The 13,716-nt window shown below is 40.8% G+C and overlaps 2 protein-coding genes across 2 annotated transcripts in view; one reads left to right on the top strand and one right to left on the bottom strand.

Annotated features, from left to right (window-relative positions):
- Window positions 1–1,113: 1,113 nt before the first annotated feature.
- LOC137265738 (galactose-3-O-sulfotransferase 2-like) lies at window positions 1,114–12,415 on the top strand. Its single transcript, XM_067801189.1, has 3 exons — window positions 1,114–1,293; window positions 6,771–6,814; window positions 11,063–12,415. Exons 1-3 carry the CDS (start codon window positions 1,204–1,206, stop codon window positions 12,378–12,380), a joined length of 1,452 nt encoding a protein of 483 aa, XP_067657290.1. The 5' UTR covers window positions 1,114–1,203; the 3' UTR covers window positions 12,381–12,415.
- LOC137265739 (probable methyltransferase-like protein 24) overlaps window positions 8,451–13,716 on the bottom strand; it is a 22,259-nt gene continuing 16,993 nt past the window's right edge. The window contains exon 8 of the mRNA XM_067801190.1: window positions 8,451–11,240. The gene's annotated coding sequence lies outside the window, so the exon portion shown is untranslated. The remainder of the gene's footprint in view (window positions 11,241–13,716) is intronic.

The following is a 13,716-nucleotide window of genomic DNA, read 5'->3' as shown; positions in this document are numbered from 1 at the left end:
TAGTGACAATATAACTATATATACAACGTCAGGATATGAATGGTTGGTTGGTGATACTAGTGTTTATATAGCTATATATAACGTCAGGATATGAATGGTTGGTTGGTGATACTAGTGATAATTTAACTATATATACATAACGCCAGGATATGAATGGTTGGTTGGAGATACTAGTGAGGATAAGACTATACAAACAAAGCCAGGTATGGCTGTAGTCATGTGATAAAACCACTTCACATGCCTAAAAACAAACTTTATGGCCGCAGTATATTAATAGCATCAGTGTGGCCATCGAGGCCTATTTCAGGACCTATTTGGATTGTGTCTGTAGCGTTGCAGCTCTGACAGATAGGCAACATTTAATCGATTTTTTTCGGTTTCAGAGATAATTCTACTTTGAACAAAGCGACCTTTTAAATTAATTCTGAGATTAGAGTTGTCAGGACGGGGGGAATTTTAAACTGGAGCGATCGACAGAGAAGCGGTTGGCGATTTCTGATTTAATTATGTCAGACTTTTGTTTCCATTAAGTTTGACCACGTGACTCAGTAGCAACGAGCGAGGCGCCCGCCATTACACTGCGATGCTGATCACCCCCACGTGTCGTCTCCGCTCTCTGCTAGAGGTGCGTTCTCGAGAGCCGCTCTGTAAACACCATTAACCATTGTTCTGCTAAACGCACATCCAAAGATTATGGGTAGCTAAATATTGTGAAGGGAATGTTGTGGGGTGACGCTGAAGTAACAAAATCCATATGTCCCAGAAATAAACCTTTCGTTTATCATGAAAGACTTTTCCCATATGCGTGTAAATACGAAGAACTTAGTTGGCTTTCAGAAATTATGAGTTCAGAGTATACCTTGACGAACATTATGACAGGTCTGATTGTCTCATGGAATCAGGTTTCATTTTTTTCTGATTTACTAAGTACTGTTTACTATATTCAACATTCAAAAGTATTCCCAGAATCTAAAACTGGTATTAAAAACATTATAGAATCTAATATTAAAAAACAAGTAGCACACTCTTCAGTGTGAGTCGCTATGGTAACCCAAAGAGGTTACGTAACAGATATAGGCACACTGTGGACCAGGGGAGAACAGCAGTGAACACATCTCTGAAACGCAACTTCCACCACCAGAAGTCTGCTGTGCTTGAGGGATGCCGAGTTAAGTGGAAACAATAGCGTTAGCGGCTTGAGTGATGCTCAGGGCTGACGAGGAAACGGTAACCAGGCCGGGATTCCGATGCAATGACGGTCAATCTTGGATACAGGCGATGGACGGAACGAAGGTAAGAGAAAGAACTGCAAGGGCGAATAGACGGCTGGCATTCTGGGGGGGGATTCGCGTTAAAAAGTAAGTGAGCTCGACCATCTTATCTCCAAGCTGGTGCTTAATTCAAGAAATGAGTTTTAGTTTAAGAACGATGTTGATTAAAGTCCTTGTTACTCGTTATTACATTCTTGCGGATGTTTGGAGCGGAATAACACTGTTTAGATGCAAGTTGAATTATGTACAACCAAGAATACGTATTGGTGTGGGGATGGAGATGTAACCAGATCTCAAACTTCGGGCTCCCATGTCAGCAGGGGAATCGCAGTAACAAGCGTTACAACGGGGAGGCACTGGAATTGATGCTTTGATATGTAAACAGCGAAGAGAGCAGCATCTGTTGGTGTCTTCTTCATCTGAAGCTATACGGCGCTCGGAGATCGCTCGTGCCTTATAAACGTTTCTGTCAGTCAATATTTTCTCGCTAAAGTATCCTCGCCGAGTGCGGGCGATCTAACGCCTGATGCGGTGCAGAAGCGCTCCGTGGAGAGGTAGTGCTTAGGGATTGTAGAACTGTCTACTAGCTGGTCAACACATGACACGAGGTAGACGGGCACCACCTCTACGCCCTCGCGGCTTACTGTGAAACAAGATTGAAAAACCAGATGAAGACTGCAGCTGGGCGATATGTCTCTCCAACACTGATGTGCAGCGCCAACATGCTCTTCATTCTGTAGCACCTGACCGCTGTCAGACACTATCTCGTTAATGACATAACCCGGCAACTGTAGCCGGGCTCAACAAGGAATATATAACACCTGGTCAACATTTGTTAAATGTCAGAACGAGGTCACTCAACATCCTGGGAGTCATTTGTGAAACAAAACGTTTGTTTTTCCCTGAACTGAAATAGCAAGCATTCACGGTAAAATGCGGTAAGTATTATCTTGCCGAACAACATGTTTTGTGTGCACGTGAAGTCATTTCCGCACATACTTTGGCCGAAGGTTTGTGTACATACTTGTTCGCTTGACACGAACTGATGGTAAACACGTGTCTCAACCTACAAGGGGTTTTGGTCAGTAAGTTATGTAAGTCTGTGATATCAAACCTCCCGTTCACGCTCCAATGAGTGAGGCCGTCTGCAGGTATAAGCAAGCAGTCTAACTGATTCTGTTGATAACGTATCATTCCATATGTCTGTTGGAAATGGGACATGGTGTAAGTTGTATTTTTAACATTTACTGTGCGTTTTTCATTGTTAATTACGATGCAGCTGTGCCTTAAGCTGTATCATTGGTATCTCTATATATGACGTCATGGGGATCATACTGTACATTGCTGGAAAGTATGTGCAAGCATCGTGCATGTGAACAACTGCGTTTTCGTGTAAAGTTTTGTTAAGAATTCCCCAGTTTTTACTGAGTTTTATCATTTATTGATTTCACGATGATTTACTCATATCAGCATTACGAATTTGGTTTACAATAAATCAGTTCGTGTGTAAACAGTACCTTTAAACAGTATGGAATATTTTGCAAAAATCTACAAGTGAGATTTGGATCGGTAGAATATTGTCCAGGTGTCGGCCTCCAACCCGACTTTATGCTATTACATGTAAACAGAACAACATGTCAATGTTTATCCTCATGTTGATCTTGCGTTCTACCACCAAAACATATTTGGATATTGTAAAGCCAGTCCTTGTTCATCCATCTGAGAGACAAATAGCAATATTGCTATTGAGCTTTTTCTTATATCTACCTAATATTTTTAAACTATACATCTACATATCTACAGATTTATCATATCCGCCATACATGATGTTGGTCTGAACATTAGTTTATGGCTAATTAAAGCACATTTGTAAAATAGGTATGTTCAGGATTGCCGCTTACTATGTTAACGATTCGTTTACTGATGTTTTAATGTTTTACATTGAACCATGCGAGTGACGTCTTAACACCCACGAGGAGGTGATGGATGGCTGAGTTGTCTGTGAGGTATGATCCGGACTCAGCGGTGTCCAGACGCCGGTAACCTGCACGTCGCGACCAGCAGCGACAACATCGTGAGAGACATCAAAAGATATTTGTTGAATCTTCTTGTCGCGTTTAAACAAAGAGACCTTTGCTGAGGGATCGATGCCGAATTAGGAGGCTGCGCCTGTAGCGAACACTTGGTTTGTTCCAAGATGTCGGACAGACTTGCATGGCCATGTTGAGGTAATATCACCTGTGCTCATATTCTTGCACCGAAAACCACCTGCCTACAACAATAACTCCCTGGTCATTGTGAGAGTAGACTTTTGGGAGTTTTCTTATTGAAGGTTACCGGAATCTGTGAGACAAGACACAAGCGACAAATTGGTAGTGGTTTATTGACATCACACAGGCCGATTGTTTGGAGGTGAGTTGGTGATCTCATTCGCCACCAGCACTTTAGCTAGTCACAGCTAGGACAAGAACTAAAAATCTCGGATGAGACTGCAGTTCTGTCCTACACTTCTAACTTCTGTAAATTACATGCATAATTGATCACAGACTGTAACTTTGATCTAAACCCTGTCTTCACTCCGATAAAGTACATCTGCAACAGTCAGTCTGAAGTAGACAAATATGGCAAGCGTCTAACTGGAACTTTTGATGTACTCACTATGTGGTGACACTTATTGTTGCATTCATTGCATGTGTTCAAGGGGGGGAGGGAGGGTGGAGAGGGCAGCGGTTTGTTGTTTCAGCATCTACCAGATGGTTGAGCTTGTGTCAACCACCTGCCTTAGCCACATCTATTCAGGCCAGAATCTCGCATCCGAGTGTCTCCACGTAGGGCATACCTTGTACACGTGTACATTTCCAGTTACACATGCTGAGAAACTTGCACCTGTGTTTGTTTTTCGTTTGACATATGCCTGTTTGAAATGTCGATGGTGTGAAGTGCCGTTAAGGTCAGGTGTTGAGGGTTTAGTTTGTTAACGCCATAAAAGGAGCACAACGCCACCTATCGGTGCCTTTGGCATGAACAGACTGTCAGTAGCCAGTAGACATGTGTTTGATGTGGTCACTGATGTGTAGTAGCTGTGTAAGGTCAGCTTGACAAAGAAAGGACACCGACCACTGAATAGAGTGGATCACGGAACTTGAAAACTGATTTTATAACCAGACATTTGGTTGGAGTGAGTTCTAAGGCTGCGTAAAACCTTATGTCTGTGGTGAAACGAATGTAAAACCGTATGTCTGCGGTGAAACTTTCTAATGAAAAAATGTAAACCCGACCTCAGAAATGGAACGAACGCCATGTTCAAATGGAAGGAAATATTCCCACGACTATTGTAATTAGCTGATACTAAACCAATATTCACTACTAATACCAATATTTCTTCGGGATGAAAGGCGGATTCTGATAGCAACAAGGTGAGGCGATTCAGACCACAGTGTTTGCTGTTACGTGGTACGTAACTGTTGTCTCAGTGAAACAGACTATAACTATATATTTGATGACTGACTGAGTTATATACGAGGGTTGGCTGAAAAGTTGTCAGTCTGAGTGGTTTTTCCCCACCAGGAAGAGACAGGTGTTTGCCACCAATGAGGACAATCATTTAGTGAATCATGGACACAAGAACTACAAACGTACTAATAGTTTTATCTCAACTACAGCTCTTTTGGTAAACCTACCCTCTGAAATCATCAGAAATGGACAAAACTGAATACAGGGCAGTCATCAAGTACTTGATAAAGAAAGGGATGTCCCCAACACAGATACATGCTGACATGGTCTCCACTCTAGGGGATGATGCTCCTTCATTTTCCACAGTATAGAAGTGGGCTGCAGAATTCAAGCGTGGCAGACAAAGCCTTGATGATGACCCACGCTCAGGAAGGCCTTCAACAGCAACCACTCCAGAAAACATCACGCGAGTGCTCGATATGTTGATGGATGATCGACGATTGACTACTCGACATATTGCTAGTGTAGTGGGCATCTCTTATGAGAGGGTTGAGCATATTATCACCAACGAATTAGGAATGACTAAAGTTTCTGCAAGATGGGTGCCAAAGCTCTTGACAGCAGAACAGAAACGTGTCAGGTTCCAGACGTCCCTTGACAATTTGCGTCGTTTTGAAGCAGATCCCGATGATTTTCGGCACGATTTGTAACCATGGATGAGACCTGGATACATCACTTTCAACCAGAAACAAAACTACAGTCAAAACAGTGGAAGCATCCTGATTCACCAGCTCCGAAAAAAGCCAAGTCTGTTCCTTCAGCTGGAAAGGTGATGGCATCAGTCTTTTGGGATTCCAGGGGTATTCTGCTCATTGATTATCTTGAAAAAGGTCACACTATCAACGGCAGATACTATGCTGATCTACTGAACCAGTTGCGAGAAGCAATCAAAGCCAAACGACGAGGGATGATCGCTAAAGGTGTCCTCTTCCACCAAGACAATGCGCCTGTTCACAAATCGGTGGTGGCCATGTCAACAATCCGCGATTGTGACTTTGAACTCATTGACCATCCTCCTTATTCACCTGATTTGGCTCCTCCTGACTTCCACCTGTTCCCCAAAATGAAAAAGGAACTCGCCGGTCGCCATTTTGCAAGTAATGATGACGTCATTTCCGCTGTGACTGATTTTTTTAGGGTAGCTGAAGAAGATTTCTTCCTGACCGGGATTCGGGCCTTGCAGTATCACTGGCAAAAGTGTGTGAACTTGGAAGAGGACTATGTAGAAAAATAAATTACAAACGTGGACTTTGTAACTTTTTTTCACAGTGAGGCTTACAACTTTTCAGCCACCCTCGTACTTTTGGCAACATTCTAGCAATATCACGCCAGAGACACCAAAAATGGGCATCACACATTCTACCTATGTGGGGACTCGAACCTTTGTCTTCATCGCGACGAGCGAATGCTTTAACTATTAGGCTACCCAGATCGCCCCGGATGCCCTAAATTGTAATACAAACATAAATGGTAATACTCACAGCAACTTGTAATAACCATTTACGTATATTGTAATATCAACAAAGAGGCTATTGCAGTAGTCTGTTCTGGATAGAATCAAGCCACGACGCCTTGATATCAAATTTGAACAAAATCCATCATTTCTTTCTTGAGTTATAGCTTACATTATTTATAACATGCAACGAACACGCGCGTATTTACAGATGACTAAAACTGTTATTACAATATACGTAAATATCTATTACATTTTACCGCAACTACATTATTACAATTTACGTCAATTGTTATTACAGTGTGTTTGTATTACAATATACGTAAAAGGTTATTACAATTTGCTGCAAGTATTACAATTTATAATTTATGTTTTTTTATTACAGTTTACGTCAATTTTTATTACAATGTACGTTTATATTACAATTTACGTCAAGGGTTAATCAATTTGTTGCAAGTTGTACAATTTACGTTTTATTACAATTTACGTGGTAACACGCCCAACGTATCTACTGATGTTGATGTCTGTTACAGATGCTGCCAAGAGCCTCCCCGCTAAGAGTGGTAACGATGAAGCGGTACGTACGTGATCATGTAAATCTATATATTACTATACTTGGGTAGGGACTCGAACCCAGACCCGTGACGCAGTTCAGTAAGACAGTGGTTCTGTCCACTGCTCACTTAAATGTATTGATGTTAGTAATCATCAGGACAGAGTAAATATCGATTTAGACAAACTGTAGTTGAGAGACATTACATTGACATGCTTACATTACACTGGATGTTCTCCGGCAACATAAGAAACTTGACATCTCTGAGGTGTGAAATTGTTTTGAAAGCAACAAGATGCCTACACGTTGTCTGATGCCTACACGTTATCTGATGCCTACACGTTGTCTGATGCCTACACGTTATCTGATGCCTACACGTTGTCTGATGCCTACACGTTATCTGATGCCTACACGTTGTCTGATGCCTACACGTTGTCTGATGCCTACACGTTATCTGATGCCTACACGTTATCTGATGCCTACACGTTGTCTGATGCCTACACGTTGTCTGATGCCTCTGGAAGCCAGCAGACCATGATGATGATTATGGATGTACAATATGAATGATACCTACGTGGCTTTAATTACCCTTAATAGATAAACACCTTAATTACACACATACGTTACTCTAATTACCCTTAATAGATAAACACCTTAATTACATACATACGTTACTCTAATTACTCTTATTAGATACACACCTTAATTACACACATACGTTACTCTAACTACCTTTATTGGATACACACCTCAAGTACATACATATGTTACTCTAATTACCCTTATTAGATACACACCTTAATTACATACATACGTTACTCTAATTACCCTTATTAGATACACACCTTAAGTACACTCATACGTTACTCTAATTACCCTTATTAGATACACACCTTAATTACACACATACGTTACTCTAATTACCTTTATTAGATACACACCTTAAATACATACATACGTTACTCTAATTACCTTTATTAGATACACACCTTAAGTACACACATACGTTACTCTAATTACCCTTATTAGATACACACCTTAAGTACACACATACGTTACTCTAATTACCTTTATTAGATACACACCTTAATTACACACATACGTTACTCTAATTACCTTTATTAGATACACACCTTAAATACATACATACGTTACTCTAATTACCTTTATTAGATACACACCTTAAGTACACACATACGTTACTCTAATTACCCTTATTAGATACACACCTTAATTACATACATCCGCTACTGTAATTACCCTTATTAGATACACACCTTAAATACATATATACGGTACTTGAATTAACGTTCTTAGATACACACGTTCTTGTGTTATGTCTCATCAGTCACGACAAGGACAGTCTTAGCGTAAAGCTTACATTCATCACCTACGAGATTACTTGTCAGTTGATGAAACATGCAACTTTATGGATTACAAATTCTTGTTCATTGCAACAAACAAGAAGTTGACATCTGTAAGTTGTATCTTTCATTTCTGACTCGCCAATTTGTAGAATACCGATTAAACAATTTGTCAGATTTGGGGTTATCAACTGCGATACTCTCACTGTAATTAACAATCTTAGTAAGTCACTAGCTCTTGGCTGACATGCGTGTTGTGTATAGTATTCCCAGAAATTATTGAGAATCATGTTGCGTCATGTAACTCATTACATTTATTAACTTCTGGCGTTTTACTTACATAAACATGTTAAAACATCATCCTTTTACAGTCTCAGTCTTGTTTTAGTACTTTGTTAGACCTCCTCGCTCAGCAATGCATGCCTGAATACGCCTAGGCACACTACCCATCAAAGTTTGTAGGTAATCGTGTGACAGGGTATCCCAATATTGGACCACCTCGGCCTTCATATCTTCAATATTTCTCAGTCCCTTTTGGTTTATTCTGTCCTTCATGACTCCCCACACATTCTCAATTGGGTTTAGGTCTGGGCTGTAACTGGGCCAGTCTAAAACATGAACATTTTCGCCCGACAACCACTGTTTTGTGTAGCGTGCAGTGTGGTTTGGGTCATTTTCATACAATGTTTGTGCTGTCGGAAGAAGGTGACCATTTAGAATGTCAACGTATCTTTCTTTTGTCAAGTTTCCCGTGAAAACACACAATGGCGTCACTCCGCGAGCCGATATGCCACCTGCTTTGTGCTCTATCCCGGTTCCTGTTTGAATATTCTTCAAAGTTCTGTATACTGTAGACAGAGGAATACCATGTCTACAAGCTAACACTTTAGCATCAGCCTCACCCCTTTCAAAATCATCTAGAATGAGCTTTCTTTTCTCTCTTGCTGTAAATTCTGCCATGTCAACACAGGAAGCCGTCTGCTCAGACAAGGGAGATAACTCTTGACGTAATGAGCTGCCTTCTAAGCTTTCAAGAGTTGTCTCCCTTATTTAGTATGCTTAGTGCATAGTGAAAGCCCTTTTTCCAATCTTAGCATCATTAGGAAAAAAACAAAGATTTTCTCAATAATTTCTGGGAACACTGAAAATGGCAATGTTAGCCAATGATCAGTTTAAAGCTTATTTACTTACAGTGCCAGTCCTAGTTTCAGTCAATATTTAGTCATGTTTAGACTGTAGTTACTGTGTAAAGACTAAATGTTTTGGTCATTCATGTGTCTAAGTTTTCATATTAATGTTAAGATTCAAAATAGTAAGACCAATGTAAATCTTCAAAATGTTAATATCAAATTTAGCAAATCCGCAATTGTTTTAAATGTTCAATTTAGATATACAATAGTCCTGGTGGAAAGACCAATTGTAACAATCACCAGAGAGTTAAAACTAACTTCAAAGAATGCCAGAAAAGGATCTAGGATACACTCACATCGCCTCTACTCTAGATGCGGAGATACATAAATATCCTTCAGAAGTTCAGTATTTTGGAAGGTGTGATATCCCTAGCAGTACCTGTGTTGGAAGGTATGATATCCCTAGCGGTACCTCTATTGGAAAGTGTGATATTCCTAGCGGTACCTCGGTTAGAAGGTGTAATGTCCCTAGCAGTGCCTCTGTTGGAAAGGTGTGATATCCCTAGCGGTACCTCTATTGGAAAGTGAAATATCCCTAGCAGTACCTGTGCTGGAAGGTGTGATATCCCTAGCAGTACCTGTGTTGGAAGGTGTGATATCCCTAGCGGTACCTCTATTGGAAAGTGTGATATCCCTAGCAGTACCTCTGTTGGAAGGTGTGATATCCCTAGCAGTACCTGTGTTGGAAGGTGTGATATCCCTAGCGGTACCTCTGTTGGAAGGTGTGATATCCCTAGCAGTACCTGTGTTGGAAGGTGTGATATCCCTAGCGGTACCTCTATTGGAAAGTGTGATATCCCCAGCGGTACCTCTGTTGGAAGGTGTGATAACCCTAGCAGTACCTGTGTTGGAAGGTGTGATATCCCTAGCAGTACCTCTGTTGGAAGGTGTGATATCCCTAGCAGTACCTGTGTTGGAAAGTGTGATATCCCTAGCAGTACCTCTGTTGGAAGGTGTGATATCCCTAGCAGTACCTGTGTTGGAAGGTGTGATATCCCTAGCGGTACCTCTGCTGGAAGGTGTGATATCCCTAGCGGTACCTGTGTTGTGTTTTTGTAGTTTTGAACACAAAGTTACGTGCTTTTATGCATATTTTGCCTGCAGTATTTACTATCGATATTCTGAAATTAGTGTCGCCCGTCAGCATTTAAAAGGAATGCTATGCAAATTGTTAATTATATTCTTAGTCAGTGTTGTTAATGCGGCAGTGTTGCTAGTACACATCGTTGCGTAAAAAGCTACCAAAACGTTTTCTTAAACATGAAGCTGGTCCCAGTACATTGTATATCGCAGTGTTATGTTCAGGATTACAACACTGTTTTCATATCAGTGCTGCAACATCTAGTTGAATCAACATAGCGCTCACAGCTTCGGTAATAGTTTTCTTGACATTATTGCTTCTGTTGCCGTTAAATGAATGTAATTTTTCCCGTGAGGATCCGGGGTAGAGCAGAGCCGGTGCTTGTGGTAAGAGGCGAGTAACGGGATCGGGTGGTCAGACTCGCTGACATGTCATCGGTTCCCAATTGTGCAGATCGATGCTGCTGATCACTGGATTCTCGACTATTTAGAGACTGCATAAGCTGCGGAGTGCGGTGTAAAACTAAAGTCACTCACTCACTCATTGATAATGCTAGTATGAACAGCCTGGTCAGTTGTTTGTACGATTGATGTATATCTTTCAGTTTCTTTGAACGCCTTCACATTTACTTTTACAGATTCCAACGTTGCAAGGCTGTTTCTGTCGTGGCCATCTTCATCTGTAGCATTATCGCCATCAACATGTACACAAACGCCCTCGGATACCAGTTTACCAGACCCAACTGGCTGTTGGCCGGACACACGACCGGATGGCAGCATGTCGAATCAAACGCCAAAGTACGGCATGTCGTATTTCTGAAAGTACACAAGGCAGCGAGCACGACTTTGATGAATATTTTTGTGAGATACGGATTAAAAATGAATCTGACAATGATGATTCCATTACGGAAGAATATTCTAAACGAACATGGCCACTTCACAGGTAGAAATGTCTTACCTCCTATGCGAAACAGAACTTACGACATGTTGTACAATCATGTGATATTTAATAAGACATTTATTAAGCCACTCTTTCCGCCAGACACTAAATATATCGCAATACTGCGAGAACCGTTTGAACAAACTGTGTCTGCGTTCATGTATTACAGATATGTGTACCCAATGCCTTATCTGTGTAACATCGATGGAAAGAACCCTGTTTCAGAATACCTAAAGAATCCCCGGAAGTACGAACTACTTAACGCCTCATCATCTTTCACAAACAACCGGATGTCAGTAGATCTCGGATTCCCTGATGTGTGGTCTCGCAATCTCTCACAGGCGCGGGATTTCATCAGAGACTTAGAAAACACATTCCACTTGATACTTGTTGCTGAATATTTTGATGAATCCATTGTCCTCATGAAACGATTATTGAAATGGGAGTTTCAGGATATTTTGTACATATCGAGTAATTCGCTAAAGAAAGGACATGATCTCAAATTTACCCCAGTGGACCGTGAGCGACACAGGCATTGGGCGTGGCTTGATCACATGCTGTATGATCACTTTTATCAGCTTTTCTGGGACAAAATACACGCCGAAGGTAAGAATTTCTTCAGAGAGGTTCAATCCTATAAGGAAATTCGCCATATGTGGCAGACATTTTGTTCACAGACTCTGAACCGTACGGACACATTGAGATTCGAAGCCACACAATGGAGCTCTGCCTTTGAGGTCTCATCACGTGAGTGTATCCTAGCAACGACCGCTGAGATTCCCCTTATGGAAAAAGTGAGAATGAATTACTACAGAAAATCCCGAGAGCGGGTTATGTCTTTTCCGGAGAGGATGTTTGGTGTCACTCGTTTTAGTAAAAGTAAATTCCACAAAACCCCCAAAATTCACCATTTGATAGAAACCAAGAGCGGTCGTTGGATCAAAGTAAGCAGTTCCTCCCTAAACAAACCCAGAGTGAGACGAGGTATTGATCAGGACCAAATGGCGGCGACGTAATGAATTTTAATGGAAATAAAGTATTCTTATATTTGTATTGTCTTTTTTCTCTTGTTTTCTTTTTATTTTCTCTGTTTGTATGTTGTTTTTCGGTACTAATTGTCAAGAAGCCTAAACACTTGGGCTGGGTAGACCAGCACTGGGTGGGGGTAGCAGAAAGTCGAGGCGGTGCACGTAACTGTCAAAGTGATAATGGCTTCTAGCACTGAACAATGTTTTAAGTAGTAGATATTTCATATAGCATTAAACAACGTGATAAGTAGTAAATAACGCCATTGAATAATGTAGCCTAGTGGTTAAAGCGTTCGCTCGTCACGCCGAAAGCACGGGTTCGATTTCCCATGTGGGTGATATTGCTGGAATATTGCTTAAACCGACATAAAACTAAATTCACTCACTCACCATTTACCGTCGCATCTAATGTAATAAAGGAAGGTGGAAGGATGGATTACTAGTATCTATCCATAGAATCTTTCGCCAAATCCTCCCGTTCAACGCGTCAGTACAAGGAAACAGCTCGGAACGTCTGTAAAATCTGTAGCCATGCCCGACATGTCATTTCCCCACGCCTTTATTTACTACAGCCATTTCAGACGCTGCCCTCTGTACTTGAAACACATATCCCGAGCTATATATTTGGGATATCTTGCGTACAGGAAGTTTGTAAACCTTTTCCTCATTTCCGAAACTTGCACAGTATGGTTCGTTCCGGTATTTGAGACTATTCAGTATGAGTTTAATTTGCACTATTTCACTCTACGTCAGAAAGTATTTGTAATGGATGAAAGGGCCTTATTATAAGGAAATAATGAGACTAATGAAAACACAAGAAGAGACCAGGAATTCCCAATTAGGACAACAGGGTAACATTGTTATTTGACTGGTCATTCGGAATTACAATTAAGACAACAAGGTAACGTTTTTTTTTGATTGGTCAATGGGACTTACAATAAGGACGATTGATCGACTTCTCTTTATGTGTTTCAAGACAATGTTTGTCAACGCTTCAATAAATACAGACATGCATTGAGTGAGTGAGTGAATGAGTGAGTGAGACATTTATAGTCACTATAATAAATGAAGAAATTTCATGTTAGGTCTAAACTCATTACATTACGGACGATTGATCGACTTCTCTCCATTTGTTTGAAGACAATGTTTGTGAACGTTTCAATAAATACAGACATGCAGTGAGTGAGAAATTGAGTGAGATTAAAGTCACTTTGGCAACATTTCCGCCAAATCGTGAATAAACAGATCATGCTCAAATACTTTAAATGTAATACTATAAAATCTGTCACCACTGGACGGTAAAACAGCTTGTTTATCACAGTGA

The sequence above is a fragment of the Haliotis asinina genome, chromosome 15 (assembly GCF_037392515.1).
Source record: "Haliotis asinina isolate JCU_RB_2024 chromosome 15, JCU_Hal_asi_v2, whole genome shotgun sequence".
NCBI lineage: Eukaryota > Metazoa > Mollusca > Gastropoda > Lepetellida > Haliotidae > Haliotis > Haliotis asinina.
Note: the sequence above shows the minus strand (reverse complement) of the source record. Positions and strands in the feature narration are given on the sequence as shown.